The 20,017-nt window shown below is 43.5% G+C and overlaps 3 protein-coding genes across 5 annotated transcripts; 2 read left to right on the top strand and 1 right to left on the bottom strand.

Moving 5' to 3' along the window:
- Window positions 1-105: 105 nt before the first annotated feature.
- Window positions 106-8,247, top strand: LOC6581826. 2 transcript variants are annotated; one of them, XM_015162072.3, is made up of 7 exons: window positions 106-229; window positions 4,524-4,610; window positions 5,599-5,897; window positions 5,971-6,900; window positions 6,956-7,537; window positions 7,595-7,811; window positions 7,870-8,247. In XM_015162072.3, exons 2-7 carry the CDS (start codon window positions 4,548-4,550, stop codon window positions 8,107-8,109), a joined length of 2,331 nt encoding a protein of 776 aa, XP_015017558.1. In that variant the 5' UTR covers window positions 106-229; window positions 4,524-4,547; the 3' UTR covers window positions 8,110-8,247. The 2 variants fall into 2 exon arrangements, with proteins under 2 accessions (XP_015017558.1, XP_015017559.1); XM_015162073.3 differs by having other exon boundaries at window positions 106-240.
- Window positions 8,248-8,639: 392 nt separating this feature from the next.
- Window positions 8,640-11,148, bottom strand: LOC6581825 (protein odr-4 homolog). 2 transcript variants are annotated; one of them, XM_044009763.1, is made up of 6 exons: window positions 10,962-11,148; window positions 10,683-10,857; window positions 10,530-10,620; window positions 10,332-10,457; window positions 10,142-10,189; window positions 8,640-9,893 (listed from the first exon to the last, which is right to left on the bottom strand). In XM_044009763.1, the coding sequence occupies exons 1-6, from the start codon at window positions 11,052-11,054 to the stop codon at window positions 8,903-8,905; spliced, it is 1,524 nt and encodes a 507-aa protein (XP_043865698.1). In that variant the 5' UTR covers window positions 11,055-11,148; the 3' UTR covers window positions 8,640-8,902. The 2 variants fall into 2 exon arrangements, with proteins under 2 accessions (XP_043865698.1, XP_002007547.1); XM_002007511.4 differs by lacking the exon at window positions 10,142-10,189 and having other exon boundaries at window positions 10,962-11,147.
- Window positions 11,149-14,570: 3,422 nt separating this feature from the next.
- On the top strand, window positions 14,571-19,604 carry LOC6581824 (protein sprouty). The gene is made up of 5 exons (XM_002007510.4): window positions 14,571-15,081; window positions 16,043-16,309; window positions 16,893-17,033; window positions 17,212-17,786; window positions 17,865-19,604. The coding sequence occupies exons 1-5, from the start codon at window positions 14,949-14,951 to the stop codon at window positions 18,633-18,635; spliced, it is 1,887 nt and encodes a 628-aa protein (XP_002007546.2). The 5' UTR covers window positions 14,571-14,948; the 3' UTR covers window positions 18,636-19,604.
- Window positions 19,605-20,017: the final 413 nt, after the last annotated feature.

Genomic DNA, 20,017 nt, shown 5'->3' with positions numbered 1-20,017 from the left:
GTGAAGCTGTAGCGAGTTGTTGGTCTATATATGAAAATCCAAACCCAATGTAAAAATATAACAAAAAATATTTTAAAACCGCAAAAACAACAACCAAACGTGCTAAAATAGAAAATTAAAAAAAAAAAAACTAGAAAAAAGTGCGAAAATAAAATTTAAAAAATTTTGCAAATTTTTGGCGGCAGTTTTTGGTGGTTTCTTCAATTGGTTGAGCGCACCCTGTTTGCAGGTATTGGCCAGGTAACCGGCAGGCAGCCTTAGCCTCTAATTGATAGGCGCCTTTCGATCGATTAGCATGCAAATAATAACAATAATAGATAATTAAACGTACGCGCAAGCCAACGGAATTGTTCAATTGAATAGCGATCAAAATCGCAGCGACAATATATGTATAAAGATGCGGCCTTAAATAGATGTCGTCATTCCATTTCATTGAGTTGACGGATATATGCAGGCATATGTGCATATATTTATAAATTTATATAAACATACAGATATGCGTGTATGTGTCTGTGTGAGTCTGTTTACATATATGTATGTGCTCCCAGTGCAGCGCCAGTTATGAGTGCATCAACAGTTTCATTCATAACAAAAAACAATATGCAAAATCATACACACACACACACACACACACACGAACGCATGCATGCATATATGAGAGATGTGTGCATTAAGCGCATGTGTTATAAATATGTTGCCTGGGCGCTTATATCAGGGGGTGGCGACGCATTTAATGAGGCATCTTAGAGATTGCAGCGACAGCGGCGCCGAATCATGATTTATGGCCAACAACATCCGCCTTATATACTCACACATGTATATACATATAACATAACATAAATACATAAACATTTGTGTTTTATTTTGTCACCGGAGTCTAGTGTATATTTACTGAAGGAATCGAATAACGAATCGAATTCGAATTCGAATATAAACGAACTAGAATGCAACAAGTAATTAAACTGTAACTACGCCTTGACAACTGCTGAACTTCCGTTAGTTTGCTATCAGTTATCCAATTCCGATTAGAATTCGAAATCGAATACGAATTCAATTTAGATTTTCTTTCATCCTTCTATAAACACGCGAGTAATAAATAAACTAAAGTCGCAACTTGACAACTGCTCAACTTCCGTTGTGGCTGCCCATCTGCACATAAGTAGCAGCATGTGCGTGTGTGCCTGTATACGCGTGTGTGTGTGTGTGACTGTGTCCATACACACTTATAGTAAGACGAGAACTGCCCACGAGCAGAGCAGCCGCTGCCCACTCGAGACATAAACAACAACAAACCCCCACATACTAAAAAGCCACAGTAGCGGCGATTCGGCTGACTATTTTTTGTGCTTTATTTTATTTTTCGTAAGCGTCATTAAAATTGCATTTCGTTGAACTGGCGCCCCGCTGTGCCCCCGCAGACCCGGCTGCCGCCCGTGCATCCATTGGCTACCACGGGCGGCTGTGCCAGACTTGGCGGCTGCCTCTAGTGGCAGGTGGTGCGACCAATTCCGATGACTATCGAGCATTTAACTAACGCTCGGCTACTGTTTTTGTCTCTCTTGTTCGTTTATTTTTTTCAGTTCTCTTGGTTTTGCGTAAATTTTCATTCATGAAAAGCTCATTCGAGTAAGAGTGAGCTGCTTGAGTGTCTATGCGACTATCAAATGCGCTTACTTATTTGCAGCTATTTAAAGTAATAAGATTAGAGATTGATTGAAATAAAATTAATATAAATAGTTGGGGGGATGAAAATCGCATAGAAGGGCGAACAAACAAAGTAGAAAAATTTTAAGATATACATAGAGACAGACCGAGAGTGATAGAAGGACGGAGAAAAACCGAGAGCTATATATAGATATATATATAGACCATTGATATATAGATATACATTGACCATAAGGAAAGAGGGATTAAAGAAATAAAGGATAAAAGAAGATAGAAAAGAAAAGGAAGAGAACATAATAAATCATATATAAATCATATCATATCATATCATACCCAGTAGTCGTAGCTACCCTATGCGACCCTTAAGCATAAACAAACCCACTAAAGTCATAACAAGTGGTGTCAACTTTTCCACAATCTCTATTTAGTTTTTTTAAGCCGAATGACGACATGTCAAGGAATTTGGCAAATGTTTTTCATTGTTAATCTCGCAAAATTGTAACATTTTAATCCCACTTAGTCTGGGTGGGGTATTCAGAGGTTGGGGGCAACAACGTATATCTATAAAATGACGAACGGTTTGTTTACACGACGGCTGCGCATCCGCGTCTGCGTCGACAGCGGTTGCTGCGGTTGCTGCTACTGCTGCTGTTGCGGGTGATTTGCGGTCGCGCTGCGTTCTAAATTAAGAAGAGCCGTTTTTTATGTGCATAGCTACATACATACATACATATATAATATATATAGTATATATACATACATACAGATAGGCATGTCGTCAGGTGTTTAAGAATAGTTTTCTAGTGGTTTGTTTTCTGATAATGCTGAATATTCCCCACAAACAAACACACACACACACACATATATGTACATCCAGTCACGCATAAAATAATAAAGTGCTGCTCTGTTACTCAACCTTAAATTATGAGATCGCTGCACATACGAGATGGACGAGCTGACAGATACAGAAGCATGTTTGGACCGCCAATTAAAAAATGAACCCGTAAACTACATTCTGTTATTTATGACCCGAACATTTTCACTCTATGGCAGCATTATTTGTTTGCATGAAAATCGCAAAGAAGGGCAGTGAAATTTTAAATAATGGGTTAACGATTACGGGGAGATAGAAATGGAAAGGGAATGAGTAAATCTAGTATTAAGCGACCAATAGGAGGGAGGGCTAGAAAGAAGAAGAATGAAAACAGAAAGCTGGATCAAGAAAGAAAGAGTTCAGTTTCAAGAGAGAGATGGAGGAATGGAACATTATAATAGAGAAGCCAAGTAGTAGAAGGGGAAAAGAAGCAAAAAGGGGGTGAACAGACACGAAGAACGTGTTATGTTGATACACATACACATGTCAGAAGAGAGTGAGAGTGAGCCTCTAATAAAAGTAAAAAAGTAAAAAACTAGAAAGAATGTGTGTAGTGTGGCATTAAAATTGCTTCTATAAGCAGAGATCACTCCATTTTCTCTAATTGCATTTTAAAGAATTGAATTAAAATCCTTGAAAAAGTCATTTATTCCAAGAGTTGCATTATTATTAAAGCCAAAATGGAATTCAAGCGTAAAGAGCAGGAAATACTGTATGCCTTGGAGGTAGCAGGTACTTTTGGTGAATATGATAAATGATAAAGCAGCTTTTAACGCCCAGCTGGAATTTCCACAGCGATACGCTCACATTTCTATTGTTTAACTGAAATATACAATGTGTATATTGCCAGCATCTATTTATCGATTGCACATTGACATATGAATGGCTCGTTCATGGATTTTATGGTCATTATATAGTGGGGTATGGGAATGGGCATGGGGCAAAAACCAGAACAGCAAAGCACGACTGTTTTAGCCAGGCAGGCTGACTGGCTGGTTGTCTGTCTGTCTGTCTGTCTGTTTGTCTGTGTGTCTGTCCCTAGTGCCATTTGGATGCACGTGTCGCCATAAAGGGCCAGACAGCCCGTTGCCATATACGCGAGCAGCCAAGATTGAGATCAAGTATATGAATGCATGTGCAGGCAAGATCTGATTGAGCAGGGGCATCTGAAACTGAAGCTGAATCTGAATCTGAATTTGGTCAACATTCGGCATTCAGTAGTCAGCATTCAGTATTCACTATTGACGTAAGATCGATTGTACTTGCTTTTATAAAAAACAACAAATATACATTGTTTTTTTTTTTTTTTTTTTTGGCATTTACCAAGTGCTTCTGTTGCCACTTTAAATTCCTCTGTGTAACTCAAAGTTGATTTTAATGGCGAACTTTGTGCTCAGGTCCGGGAATGTTTTTTTTCTCTGATGTTTTTTTTTCTTTATAAATAATGAATATATGTGTTTTTAATTTTTGTTTTCTGTCTGCTTGTAATTACATGTACATGAACATGTAGCTAATTAATTTCACTTTTATTTCATCTTCATTTCATCTGCTGCCCACGCGTTTGATAGCCGCTTCCTAAGGTCTCTTGCAAGTTCAAATAATTTTGCTTTGTAGTTGCGTCAATCTGCTCTACAAAACAAAATAATACATACGGAAAAAATCAGAAAAATCAGAAAATAAAATAAAACATTTCGGAATTGTTGCATTGTGCGTAGAGCGACGATTGTCTCTACTTCTGTTGATGTACTTTGTGCGCAAATGAGTCGATTAGTTGAGCCAAATTAAACGAGTTAATTGCCTCTAAAGAGCATTGGCGAATTTCATATCTGACTGCGTTAGATCTACAAATAGATCATTGCGAATAGCTCATTGCGAATATAGTCTATTGCCCAATCCTTAGTGCGGCTAGGGAAATTAGTTTAAATTTTTAATTAAGCATGACTTAACCTTTATATAATTCAATATTTTTCTCTTCTATTCACAGCTGGAATACCATTAATCTGCGGGAATGCGTTTAATTTGCAGCTTCATCAAATTGCTGGCGCTGCTGCAGCTGCTGGCTCCCTGTCAGGTGGGTTTAATTTTATGAATGATATAAGTGTACATATAAATGAATGATTGGCCTATCCCACTTGACATACAAATACACACTCACACACATATAATGATGTCAATCGACAACAATTCCCTCGACAATTTGTCGATTGACTGCGACTGTGAATAATTAACAAATCTGTTTAAGCAACAATTATCTATGGCCAAATAAAGCCAAGCCATTGTGACCTTTTTCCGCAGTCATTGATATATTAAGTAGTTGACATGACCCCGAGAAACGTAACGGTAAACATATACATACGTATGCCCTTGAATGATATTTCGAATAGTTCGCATTTCCGCTTGATTGCTCTTGTTAGTGTTACAGTTAGAAAGTTATTTAAGCGCCACAGAATGGGACTCGAATCGGGCTGAATATGTCTTAACTAGGGCTGACTTATAGGCGACACTCAAATGGAATTCCAGGTGCAGCCTTGCCTTGTAGAGCACTCGATATCCATGTAGACTGGCCAATTAAACGAGTTCTTGTAGAAGAATTGTATATATGTAGAAACGATCTACCGCAGCAGTAACGGCCGAGCCAATTTCAATTGTGGTGCGGGTGGTGGTGTTGGTGATGGAGGCGTCTAAACCTATTTTGGATAGGAACGAGACAGGAAGAAGGGATATGCCAGCCGACGCTGCCAAAGTGAAATTGCTGTTATTTTTAGCGATGAGGCAGTGGGGAATGTCTTCGGGCTGGAAGCATAACTGCAACAGTCTGAGCAGACGAGAGCAATGACATCTCAAACGTAATGCAGCCCCTGCATCACACACACACGCACACACATGTATGTATTTTTACGCTCTGATTTATCCACGGTGATAAAAGTGTATGTGTGTGTGTGTATGTGTGTGGTGCAGAGAGCGTTGGCAGACAAATTGAAATGTTGGCGACTCTTTTCGATGTTTGATTTTGGAGCCGGCTTTCGCTAATTTGTCTTTGTCCATTCGTTTCTTGACAGAGTGGACACGTGCAGGAGGCGAAGCGTCACCTACGCGCCGAGCTGCGCGACGTCTTGGGCCATCCCAGCTACCAGGGCAGCCATTGGCACAGTGGGCATCGGGTGCACAGGCTGCGCATGCCACACGCCCATCAGAGATGGACTGGCCGACGGCGCTCGATCAATCATCATCATCCCTTCAGCCGCTGGTCGCAGTGGACAACGTGCGACGAGGATTGCATCAGGCGGCGGGAACGCTTCTGCAAGGCCAAGCGTAAATGTGGACACACGAAGCACGTGGAGCAGCACAAGTGCTTGCAGTGAGTGCAAATTGCGGCTGATGGAGAGTAAAAGTGAATGAAATTTATTGCTCGTACTTATGTTGTCTTGCAGTTGTCATCCGGCAGTTAAATGGCATTCAACAAGCAATGTGCCGCAGCCCAATTTTCCACCACATTATCCCAATCCGCCACCAATTATTATAAATGCTGCAGCAGCTGCAGCGGGTGGATCATCCTATCAGCCGCATCCGACTGCCACATATGCCCCACCACAGCCTGAACCACACCCGCAGCCACAGCCCCCGTCGTATTTCGAGCCACATCCTCAGCCACAGCCTCATCCCCATCCACATCCTCCTCGGCATCCCCCTCGACAACCCCTACCTGATCCCTATCCCACTTCGGATGAGGAGTCTGTTGAGGTAGTGCATCGAAAGCCACCGAATTGGCCATCAATTGAATCCAGCACAGAGGAGCAGGAGGAGGAAGATGAAGCGCAGCCGCCTTTCCAAGACGATGAGGGCGACTTTTTTGTGCTGAAGCGACACCGACGCAGACAGAAGCCAAGGCACAGCTCGCGGCATAGCTCGGAGCAAAATTCCAGGCAGAGGAACAGGCAAAAGCCAAGACTCGATTACATTGATCACAACTCTAGGCAGAGGCATAGACAAAGGCCCAGAGTCGACTACACTGAGGACGATTCCAGGCAGAGGCATCGACAAAAACCCAGATTCGATGACATTGATGACGACTTTGAGGATTACCTAGAAGGCAAATCGTTAAATATTGGACAACGATCCTTGGGTAGCGTTGAAAATGGTGGACTAGAGGGCGATATATTCCAGTATGAGGATTTCGATTTCGAGCCAGAGGCTCAATACCCAGACTCGGAAGAGTTTACAGATGCGCGGAATATTAGCTGGCTACCTCCTGGAAAGGAGCGGAACACGCCAGAAGGATTAATGCCACGTCATAGACGCGTCTACTCCAAGTGGAGTCGCTGGACCAAATGCTCGCCAAAGTGCACCACGAGGCGCTATAAGTGGGTGTTGTCAATCCTTTTTTTTTATTTGCATCTAACCTGAAATCTTTTGCAGAAAGTGTCGCATTAGCGAGCAGTGCGGTCGGGAGGTGCTGCGGGAGATCGCCTACTGCTACACGGAGAACAGCTTCTGCCAGCAGTGGCTGCAGGCCCAAGTCCAGAAGATGCCCGCCTATGAGTCCCGACCTGGTCCAGTGACAGCCATGCGGCGCATGCACACGGAGTCGGGCTCCGGAGCACTGAGTCGAAACGATGTTAGTGTCATCATGAGCGGCAGGGGCTACCGAGGACCGGAGTACACTCCTCTGAAGCTGCAATGTGGCTTGGTGCGCACTGGCCACCGCAACATGTACAACCTGCTGAAAATCATTGGCGGCAAGGCGGCACGCAAGGGCGAGTGGCCCTGGCAGGTGGCAATCTTCAATCGGTTCAAGGAGGCCTTTTGCGGCGGCACCTTGATCGCGCCGCTCTGGGTCCTGACCGCCGCGCACTGTGTGCGCAAGGTGCTCTACGTGCGCTTCGGCGAGCACAATCTGGACTATGAGGATGGCACCGAGGTGCAGCTGCGAGTGCTCAAGAGCTACAAGCATCCGAGCTTCGACAAGCGTACCGTGGACAGCGATGTGGCTCTGTTGCGGTAAGCAGTTCAATGATTTCTAAAGGAATGTATTTATTTGATTTCAATCATTGGCAGTCTGCCCAGGCCCGTTAATGCCACCAGCTGGATTGGCTACTCCTGCCTGCCGCGTCCTTATCAGCCGCTGCCCAAGAACGTGGACTGCACGGTCATTGGCTGGGGCAAGAGACGCAACCGCGACGTGGTGGGCACCAGCGTGCTGCACCAAGCAGATGTGCCCATTATACCCATGGAGAACTGTCGCAGCGTCTATCATGACTATACCATAACTAAGGTGAGTTTAGCAGATTGAGATCTTTTATTAGTTCTACTACAACTGGGAGTACTTTTAGAACATGTTCTGTGCCGGTCATCGCCGTGGTCGCATCGACACCTGTGCAGGTGACTCGGGCGGTCCGCTGCTGTGTCGCGACTCTACTAAACCGAATCATCCCTGGACCATCTTTGGCATCACTTCGTTTGGCGATGGCTGCGCCAAGCGCAACAAATTCGGCATCTACGCCAAGGTGCCCAACTACGTGGACTGGGTCTGGTCGGTGGTCAACTGCAATGGTAACTGCAAGTTGCACTAGATTAGAGGGATAGATATAGTAGTTATATTTATTTAGCCCGTAAGTCGTTATGTTTCAGAGGCTGTGAGATACTTGTTTACTTTTAAGCCCAACAGCTGGGCCCACTCATTCTGTAAATACAAATAGGCACTCTTCTAAGTAGCGTTTGAATAATGTTTTCTTTTCTCTAACTAAACGTAGTTTATTTATTATCTCTACTATAAACAAAGCATAGCTTAATGTGAGTCAACTATGAGCAACAGAATTGAACCTAATATCCGAATGCAGATTGTGAATTCTGTTTAGATCGTTAGTAAACAGAGAAATTCTTTTCGAATATATTTCACGCGCTTGTTTACAGCAACGAAATCTTTGCTGTTTATTATCGGATTCACATTGAATATATATAAACAAATTGCAATCTGCAATCTGGTATGCCAGATATACGTCTATATATTGATTCGAATGAAATTAAAATATTTTGACGAACCTTAAATCAGATTTAGACATTGAATCGATACGCCTCACGTATTGCAATACCCTGTACAAGGTTTGTTCTGCATTAGTTTAGTTTATTACATTAGTATTAAATGCTGCCCGTCCAGGCTTTAATAATATAACTATATAACGGGACATTTTTACACTTCTTCTACTAAAAGTAAGAGTACACCTTGGTTTATAATATAATAATAAAAAAAAACCATCACAAGATTTATGTTGCGCCATATCAAAATGGATTGGGCTGTGTGTTTTCGTGTGGTGTAATGGTTAGTCGAACATTCAACCAATAGCCAGCTTTTAGCTGCTTGCACTATTATCCGTTCATTGTGTAATGGAGAGCCACCGAGGCAAGCAGCACCAGTAGAGCCACCGCAATGCCCACCATATAGAGACTACGAGACAATTCCCGCTTTGGCATTGTGCTGGTCAGCCTGCGACTGTCCTCTCCTTCTGTGTCGGTTTGCATCGAATTAAAATTCACATCATCTGGCAGCCCCTCAGCGTCCAGGTAAATTGTCTCCGGATCCAGCTCGACATCAAGAACCTGCTTGGCCTGAGCTACGACCACAGTGGGCGCTTCACCGCGGAACAAGTATTCAGAGAACTGCACCGCGTTACCCGACGTACTGCTACCATCCGAGGGTATGGCGAAGAACACGCGTCTCGGCGGCTCGCTTATGTAGACCGCTTCGTTGCTAACGTGTGGATCGGTCAGACCATCGCAGTAGACCTGGATGCGTGTGATCAACGAGCGCAGCACATCGTCGCGCAAGTAACGCTTCACGTCTGCTATGCTGTTTCGTGGGTTGCAATACACTCGTGAGAAGATCATGCCACTCATGCGCAAAGTCCCACTGAATTCTCGCACTTTTATATCCTTTGGATTGTCCAGCTGACACTTGACGGGCATTATGATGTTGGCCCTGATGACGCCACCGCTGGAACTCTCAATGGGCGATAGTAAATGCATTGAAGATGCGGCCGATGATGCCGATGGGTTGGCTGCACCTCCTGCTGAACTGGTCGAATTTGTCTTAAGCTTATCATCCTTCAGCTTTTTCTTTTTGATGAACGTCTGCAAATCCATTGTGTCGTCGATTAGTTCGTTCTGCAGGAATACCTCGCTGGCGATTAGATATTTGCGAATCGTCGATATAATGTTTTGAAACTGTTCTTCAATGTTAATGCGCCTCGTGGTGTCCACAATGGGTATGACATCATCCAAGTCGTAATTGCACTCAAACTGAATCCACTCGAACGGTTTCTCAACAAAGCGAAAGTCCATGTTTGAAAATGTGCCGCCGCTAGAGGTGTATCAGAAATATTTGCATATATTAATAAAGTAGTTCAGGGCACTACGCGTAAAGCTCTACAAATATACAACATACATATGTATTTAGAGATAAACCGAAACACGTAAAATGCAATCCATAAAAAAGTCGTACAGCTACCAAAATGAACTAATATGTATACGAAAAATATAGGCCAAAATGGCCGAAAAAACATTCAAATGAGTTGTGTAAGTACTTGAGTTTCAACATTTGTTATTTACCATATAATGCATTTAATGTTTGCCGTAAAATACGTTTTTTTGCAATGTCTATGTTAAGCGGGTGGCCAACAAGATAATTGATAAAGAAAAGATACATAAGTCAACAGTGGAAGTTCAGTGACAACCTAACCCGATTAGATCTCTATATATACATACAGATCCATAGATATGGATTTATATTCTCACTTACTTTCCATAGGTATAGTTTTTGCAGAGCAGAGTTTTGTCGGCCAAAGAGTAGGAAAGGAATACAAAGTCCGTTTGTGCCATGTCTGTGGTGTAGACTCCAAAGGAGTTGTTGGTCTTAAGTAACAAGCTAAAGGCATACGTACATAGAGAGAGGTTCACATTAAAATAGACTTTTATTTAGTTAAGTCCAGGCACTCACTCGTAGACATCAGAAAACACTTTTTTGGCATTTTTAAACTCCTCGCTGTGCTCATTCGCCACATCCGGACGAACAGAAGCGATGAATATGCCTGAAATTAAAAAGAATATATGATTAATTGAATATATTATAAATACTAGCACCACTGCTTACCTATGACGTCGAAGGATCCGGGACACATTTTGCTGGCGCTAAGCCATTGGGACGCCAAGGCCTGTGAGTTGATGTCGCGTATGGTTAATCGCACGTCGGTCAGATCTTCCAGGTCGGCATCTTCCTCGCTGTTGCGGGCCAGGTGAACAACAATGCTCTTGCTGACATCTGCTTGCTGCAAATTAGGGAGCGGTCACACATATGTATATAAATGCATGCTGTCAACAAAATAAACCTACGTGGCGACGGCCAGAGCAGCAGGCGCTTTCTTGTACTTACGTGACCAATGATAATTCCGTACGAGAAACTGTGCTCCTGAGCGCACTTTTCCAGATAGAGCTCATCGGATTTGCTCAAAAGCACTGTGCGCATTATATATATTTAATTTTTCCAACAATACAAAATTTTTTAGCAGTTCTGGGCTGACTCTAATGTTGATGATATTCGACTATCGATATTATTGTTTTGTGATTGTCACGTCAAACAATGCTATCGATGTTTTCGTTAAACGATGGTTTCGTTCACTTTTAGGGATGGGAGTGTGATTGTGAGTTGGCGCCCATTTGAAATTTAAATTGAACAGACCTAATTATATTCAAACAGGTGTTTTGTAGCAGGTGCAATGTCTAATGATATGAAATCATTTTAAATTTAAAGGAAGTTGAAAGCGATGCAGTCGTATGAAGTAGTTAAATTTTGCTGATAAAGACTTTTTACAAAGATAAAAAAACTTAAATATACTCTAATAGCTTCTAATACATACATCTTATATATATTATATCTTATATAATTATATATATATCTTATATAATAATTGAGTTAAATGAACCCCGCTAAATTTTTAGCTTTCTTCATCAACTACTATCTTATGATTAAAGCTGCTATCAATTAAGAAAAGTAAGGCTGAAATTGATGCAAATTGAATTTTGAATTGAGAACTGCGCCTTAAGTTTAATGATAATTGCTTTTACAGCACAAAAGCGTATTGATGAATAATTCACAAAAAATACCGAGATGCACAGCTGTTTTAATTTTCCGTTTAATTGCATTAAGATACAAGAGGAATCCCTCCATCTGCTTGCCAAGCACGCCCATCCAGTGGAAGGCATCCACTTTCGAGCGCTTGAATTAAGTCAGCAACCTTATTACTCGGCAATGATTGCTTGCTCGAGAAGCACGACGATCTGCATATTGTGTGTGTGTATTTTCATATATGTGCCACCCAAATGGTCAAGTGTTTTGTGGATTATGGCGAACGGACGCGATCGGTAATCGAATTAGGTAAACAAACACTCAATAAAGCGAGTGTTCGTTGTGCATATGCACACACACACACACACATATATATATATGTAGAGAGATACATGTATTTATTATATGTACCTATCTATATAGATATCTACATTCGGGCGAGTCAGCAGCAACAGCAGCGATTGCGATTGCGCCGTGATGACAGGCGAAAAGTAAATGAAATTTCGTTTAGGTGGTCGCTGGCGGCTGCGAACCATCTGCTTGTGTGAATGCTTGATTGTTGAAGTGCCACTCGATGGCGCGAGGGCGCACGCTACTCTCGAGCCCCGACTCCGACTCTGACTCCAACTACAACTCCAGCTCCAGGTCCAGCTCCAGCTTCGACTCACGTCTTATTTACATAGTAAATTATTCCTGTTCGATTGTTTGCGTTTGCTCTGGATCTCTGCCATAAAAGCACTCGAGCGTCATCGTCAGCTTTCATCGTCGTCAGTTCATTCATGATTTGCCTTTCACAATTTGATGTATGTATGTACGGAATACATTGATATGCACATACATATATAAGTGGCAGAGTGTGTGTGTGTGTAGCTCATATTATTGGTTAACCGTTAGCAAGAGAACTTGTTAGCCATTTGGTACATTATTTAAAGCATTTGCCGATCTTTAACTGTGCAGATTTATGTTCTATGGAAGACAGGTAGGCAACTGGTAATTGCTTTTTAGCTCGACTCGACTTCGAATTACGCCGGCAGCTAGCCAATTCTCAATTCACAGGTATCGATGCAATTTGGCTTCTGTGTAGGCACCACTGTAGCTACTGCCACTGCCACTGCCATTGCCCCCAACGGGCATTCTGTGTGGCTTGAACATCACGCCAAGTGTAGCTTAGTTGCAGTTCCAATGCAGCTTTGAGTCGGCTTGCCCAGGCAGCGCATCAATCATTCAGCACGCACACCAAAAACCACAAAACGCCAAGGAAACACACAAATCTGTGCAACTTCGATGCCTGTATAGATATGTGTAAGTCTGTGCTTATCTCTTTGTTCGTGTGTGTGTGTGTATGTGTGAGTCAGCTCATCAAAGTTGCTTATGAGTTGTCAATCACGCAAATTCACATAAGGTAAGAGAACTTTACAAATTTATCTCTTTGTTTATTGAACTTTTGCAGAGGTCTATCTAAAAAAAAAAAAAAAAAAAACAATTTTATTTAAGGTAATTTAGTTTTTTTTCATATGTTTTATTGTTGCATTGTAATTATTTTTCCTGATGCAAATCTATAGTAGACGTTCCTCGTCGCTTTCGTTTCGAATTCATTTTGATACCCTGAACCCATTGTCAATGATAAGTTAGGGTATAATGGTTTTATTATTTAATTCTTGAAAAAATATATTTACATTTTTTTTAGTCCTTTCAAAGTAGTATTGATTTACTTCTTAGTTTCCTTAGTGATTTGGTTCATAGCTATACTTTACCTCGCTTTTATATCTAGACAATTCCCTTAGATTCGTCTCTCCGTTGCAGACAAAATACTATACCGTCTTGCTAATGCAGCCAATAAAAAAAAATTTGTATATAGATATATTATAAATGAATACTTAATAAATTGATTACGATCTTAGAAATAAAACATTTGTTTAAGTATTTGAATTTAAATAAAATCATGCATTGTTGCATTAGAGTCGCTTTGATCATTTTAAATCAAATGAAATCCTCGTTATGGTTTTATATATTTATTTTTATTTTTTATTTATCTATTTGCTTTTAAGTTTGCTGTTTTGACTTATGTGAAGCTATTGAAAATAAATAATAATTATTTATTGTCTAAAACAACTACTTCTTATTCGTATTTTAATATATCAAAGAAATTATCTAACTGTTATTTGCTCCTATTGGAAAGTCCATATTATACATTCAAATAATCTACTTTTACATAAGTAACATTTTATAATGTATATAAATTTGTATAATATTTTGTATAAGTAAGAGGTAAGCAATAATAAACTACAATCATTGTTACATATTAAATGAGGTCTTTAGCAAAAGGAAAATTGTATCTATTATCTTCAAATAATTGTCAGGTACAGATATATAGAAAATCGAATCAGTTGTAATGTCTGTAGACAGTCCAGCTGAAACTTTTTAAGTACGTAGTTAAATGTGCACTAGTTCTTGCAGATACTCCATGACACTAGTTTAGTGCACTTTGAACATAAGCAAGGCCTTATCATAAATAAATTGCACTTCCCCTTGCACATGCGGACGGGGGTTGCCTTCCTTTTCCTGAGGCTGGTTGTTTATACGCTTGGACGCAGTCATGAGCGCGTTGGCCACTGCCTACTTGGCGCGCTCCGTTTCGTCCAGTTATTGTGTGTGAGGGGGAGAGGCATGTAATTGCTTGAACTGTGTGCGCTAGTTGCACACCATACTGTTGTCCCGCTCGCACGCTCGCGGCTCATCAGACAACGGCCGCCATTATGAATGCGCGCCGAAGTTGAAAAACCGGTTGGCATGCCAAAAGCACTCAACAGCATTGAGTGAAACGCTAACTGAGTGGAGAGGCCGACAACAGCAGCAGCAGCAGCAGTCGCAGCAGCGGCAACCGCAGCCAGTTCCAGGTGAAATTCAAGCTACTTGCGGCTGCCACTCAGTGTGCTGAGAGCGGCTTTCACGTGAACAACGTTCAAACGGAACAACGTCGACAACAATAACCAAACTCAGATTGAACCCATCAATTCGGCTCGGCGATGTACGCGGGTGCAGTGAGGAGCACGTTATGAATTTAATTGGCCGCATTGGGTTTCCGTTTGCCACCGATACTGTCTCCATGCCCAGAGATTTGCGTGTATGTGACTGCTCCACAATCAATAATTGCGACGCGTCTGTGACTGTCACAGTGACCGTAACTGTGTCACTCACTTAGTGCAGTGTTGTGAAAACTCTCGAAACTGTAAAGCCAACTGTATCCAAGCTAAACGAATCGAATTTATAGCTAGGCGACCAAACGCTGCTGACATGTTGATAGAGCCGAGCTTGAACCGTGACTTTGGCTCGCTAACTGCTGCAGGTTCTAGCATTGCGGCTGCACACTGGAAAATGGAGCCACATCCCCAACGACTGTCATCGCTGGCACCGCACCCATCCAGTGGTAAGATTTGGGCACAATTCGAAAGTCAACAAATGCCGACGGCGATTTACAAATTTCCTGCAAACGAATAGCCAATGGCCGAAGGACACTTTCTTCTCTTAGGGTTCATTGGGAATAAGTTTAGGATTCAAATTGGCCAAATTTTTAGCCGTCAGTTGTTTCTATACATTCTTTGTAGATTCTATATCATTTGCAGTTCCTCAAAAATTCATTCATGACGTTAGCCTTATTAAATACATATTTCTGATATAAATATATGAAAATATATTGCCATTATAATGAATTGTTTTCGATAAACGGAAATTTTTCGTTTTTTTTTTTAAATTTTGTGTTTTTGTCGCTAATTGACAATTGGAGGGAAATACCGACATACGAAAAGCTGGCGCTAAGCGGGAGTTAAGGGGCTCTGCACGGCGCACGAGCGAGACATTAAGAATAAATGCGAAACGAAATAAAACAATAAATATTAGTAGCGCTAATACTATAATATGTGTACCTTATATCCAACAAAAGTTGTACAGGTTCTGCGACAGCTGATTAAATATTTTAATTTTAATTTTAATTTGGTTTTTATGGCGTTAAATTATGTCCAGAAACAGAGTTAAATCTGTTGAGTGTTATTAAAGTTGTGTTCCATTCAAATATTAGTTTCTTTCTAAAAAAAAACAATAAACAAGTATTTGCTTTCGCCATTGACAATTGAGCAACGCCATTGCTGCTGCTGCTGCTGCTGCTGCTGTTGCTGCTGTCAGCAGCAGTTGCTCGGCGGCTTTGGCTCAGTTTAGTCAACGTCAACACAATTAACCGTTAATTTATCATAATTAACCATTGTGGCTGACAACAACAGCAGCAGCAGCAGCAGCAATAACTAAAAACATAACAACAACAATAACAACAGCATCCACTCCTAAAGGCATAATGATAACAATGGCCAATTATCATTCAATTCGTTCAATTGCAGTGGCGTCGGCTTCACCAACAGCCGCAACGACAACAACAGCCCCAACAACTGTGCAAATACCACCTGGTTTCGTTGCTGGCAGCAGCGGTGGGCCAACGGCGGCAACAGCAGCCGCCGCTGCCGCCGCAGCAGCAGCAACTGGCAGCACGCTCGGCGCTTTGATGTCGCAGCATCGCCTCTTGGAGTTCTCGCGCTTTGGCGGCCTGCGCGGCTACGACATTGCCCAGCACATGCTCACACAACAGGGCGCTGTCTCCAAGCTGTTGGGTAAGTACATTCCACAACTCGGCCCTCTCTCCTTCTCCTCCTCCTTCGCCTCATCCGCCTCCTTCCAGCTACTCGCATAATCAGTTGAAATATTTTGTATTCGATTTGTTTGCCAATTTTATTGATAAACACAATTATTTATAATGTTATTATGCTTGGCCGGTGCCCCTGTCTGGCTACGCCTTCTGCCTTCTGCCTGCTCCTGCTCCTGCTCCTGCTGCCTGCTGCCTGCTGTGGCATGCGTAATTTGGGCACTTAAAATTGCATAAACGCCTCGAACGACTCGAGCCGCGGCTCATTAATCAAAAAACGCTGCCCTAATCGACGCGCAGAAGGGAGCAACGGGATCGTGTTGTGTATGGGGTGCAGCGTCGCTGATGTTGTTCTCCGATAAAGCTATTAAATGAGCGCGATAAGTCGGGGCAGCTCGCTAACTACCGTAAACGAAAGCGAACTGACGATTGTGGGTTGCATCCTCGATTACCCCCAAACATAATCCATAACTCATTTCCCCTCTCTCGCTCTTTCTCTCTATCTCTCTCTCACACACATTATCTCTAACGACTGTCTCGCTTGCACACAGGCTCCTTGCGTCCACCTGGTCTAATTGGTGGCTCCAAGCCAAAAGTGGCTACACCAACAGTCGTCTCCAAAATCGAACAATACAAGCGCGAGAATCCAACGATCTTCGCCTGGGAGATACGCGAGCGCTTAATCTCTGAAGGTAAGTCGGCCGGCCGGCGGTAATTGCTGCTGCTCAAATCAAGCCATCCAGACCCACGCGGATAATCTCCATCCACTGTGATCATCGATCAGCAGCGGCGGCGGCGGCAGCTTTTGAGCTGCACATCCGCTTTTGCTCTGCTGCTGCTGTCCACTAATTGTGCCCTCTCGCCTTGCAGGTGTTTGCACGAACGCAACGGCCCCCTCGGTGAGCAGCATCAATCGCATCCTGCGCAATCGCGCCGCTGAACGTGTGGCCAGCGAGTTTGCTCGCACGGCTGCCTATGGCTTGTATCCGCCGCCGCCGCATCCGTATGGCAGCTTCACCTGGCATCCGGGCAATGTGCCTGGCGGCTCACCTGTGCCGCCGCCACCGTCCACGCTCTGGTCCGTGGCAGCGCCCACGCTGGCCAATCTGCCACCCAGTGCGGGCAGCGTCACGGCTGGCAGTCTCAGTTTGAGCTCAGCGAATCTGATGGGCAGCGCTGCTGGCGGTGCGGGCGCGCCTCTGAATCGCGCCATCTCCCCGGGCTCGGGCAGCCACGAAACCTTGGAGTCGGCGGATGAGAATCGACAGATCGATTCCGATTACCTGGACGACGATGATGAGCCCAAGTTTCGACGCAATCGCACCACGTTCAGTCCCGAGCAGTTGGAGGAGCTGGAGAAGGAGTTCGACAAGAGTCACTATCCGTGCGTGAGCACGCGTGAGCGACTCTCCAGCCGCACCAGCCTCAGCGAAGCGCGGGTGCAGGTAAGTGAAAGCATTGCAGGTGCCCCCAAGTGGCAAGCCTAACCATCGTCGCATCTCTTTTGCTTGCTTTCCTTGCAGGTTTGGTTCTCGAATCGTCGTGCGAAATGGCGTCGCCATCAGCGCATGAATCTGCTCAAGCGTCAGCGCTCCAGTCCTGCCAATCCCATTCACTCGCAGCAATCGAACGACGGGCCAGCTAACAGTTCTCCTACGCCGAGCTGCCACAGCAACGCCTCAGCGCCGACCACCCCGCATGCCCATCCATCGGTGCTGTGTGCGGATTCGCCGCTGGCGTCGGCGCAGTCGTCGCCATCAGTTATGATGCATCCGCTGCACGCGCTTCCGCCGGGACCACCAGGACATCATCATCACTTGCCCGCGCATCCAGCGGCGCTGCAGCTCTTCAACCACTATCACCAGCAGCAGCAACAGCAACAACAGCAGCAGCAACAGCAACAACAACAACAACATTCGCCCACATCGGGCGGTGTCTGTGGCAGTCCAACGTCCAGCCTATCCATGGGCGGAGAGCGCAGCGCCTTCCGCAGCCTGGTGGGCTCGCCCTCGGCGGCGGCCTTTGCTCTAGGGCTGGCACGTCAGTATGCCGTTGCCGCCTCTCTGACCGTGGCGGAGGAGCAACGCTCGCGCCTCCATTATGCCGGAGAGTGTGCAACGGCGGCAGGTGCAGGTGCGACGGTCACCGTGGACAATTCGTCGTCAGACTCTGATGAGGAAATCAATGTGCACGACGACTCTGATGCTGAAATTGAGTCGCCAGTGGCAAAGGTGGGCCGACTGTCATCCTCTGATGCACCCACCACGATGCAGCTCCTAAAGCATGACCGGTAGGAGACAGAGACAGAGAGACAGATAGACGGCGAGACAGAGGACAGAGGAGAGCGAGAGAGAGCTTCTAATTGAAAACTTGAGTTGTGTGCGCGCTTGTGATTGACAGCGACAGCGACATCCCTGCCCCGCTCCACCCGTTCCACCCTCACCACCCATACCCTGCCCACCGCCCGCTCAGCTAGCAAGCGGGGGCGGTGACATTCGTGTTGTGCTCTGTAATATGAGACTCGGCGACGCTGGCAAAACAAATCGAAAACCAAAGTTAAAATGCTGCTCACCCACTTGGTTGCGGATCGGGCTGCAGCAGCGAGCTGTATTAAGTTGTGCGGCAAGCTGCAGCATGTAATTGCAACATGCTGCAATTACCTGTGTGTGTTTTTGTGTGTGTGCATGTATATGTGTGTATGTGTGTGTGGACATGCCTAAAATTAAACTCAAATTGTAACTAATACTTACTACTAGTTTGCACTACTTGCTCCACTTTGTTCACTCACCTCTTTTCTCCCCCCCCTATTCCGGCACTCGACGACGAATACAATTTTATTTATATGTTTCTTTTTTCTGTCATCTATTGCCGGCCGTAGGTCGTCCGTAGCTGCTGCCCGGCTTACCTCATCACCATTTAAGGCTATAGCGTATGCAATATTTATCTGTAACTTAGCCCTAGCCTAGGCTTAAGCTTAGCCATGTATGCTCAGATAACTATATATACATATATGTATATGCAGTTATACATATACATATGTATGTGTGCGTGGCGCGTGACTGTCAATGTCTATTTAGGCGCTACTATTGTATATAGGCAGCTACATATGTATTAGTATTTGGTTGCGTTCGAACTGATATTGATACACTCCGATATAGCGTAAACTTAGCTTAAGTTGTCGTCACATCTGTGCGATGTCTCAATTTAATTATATATAATGTCTCTCTCAGCAGAGACGCAATAATAAACTGTTGAAAAAATTACATATAATTGTTTTCTTTATCTCAATTGAGCTGGATTACTAAAATGACTTGATGTTTTGATATTTATATTTACATATATATATTTAAACTCAGAAATGAGTTGATATAAGATTTTAAATGATATATGATGGCATATTCCTGCTCGAATATTTCAGCATATATCAGCTGTAATACTTTATCCTGAGTTACTACAGAATCAGAAGCTATAAATAAATATTTATAAATATGGAAGTTATAGCGCTTTGGGATAATAAACAAGTTTCTGTTTTCATTGCTCAATCAATTAATTTAAGCAATTCTTTAAATACATGTATTTATGCGCTTGGACAGCAGTAGCACGGGAATATAAGGGAGAAGGAAAACTTAAAATCGATATCTTTGTATGCATATAAGTTTTTTGTTCTAAGCACACA

Source organism: Drosophila mojavensis, unplaced genomic scaffold (assembly GCF_018153725.1).
Source record: "Drosophila mojavensis isolate 15081-1352.22 unplaced genomic scaffold, ASM1815372v1 contig_74, whole genome shotgun sequence".
Taxonomy (NCBI): Eukaryota; Metazoa; Arthropoda; class Insecta; order Diptera; family Drosophilidae; genus Drosophila; species Drosophila mojavensis.
This window is presented reverse-complemented; position numbering and strand designations above follow the sequence as displayed.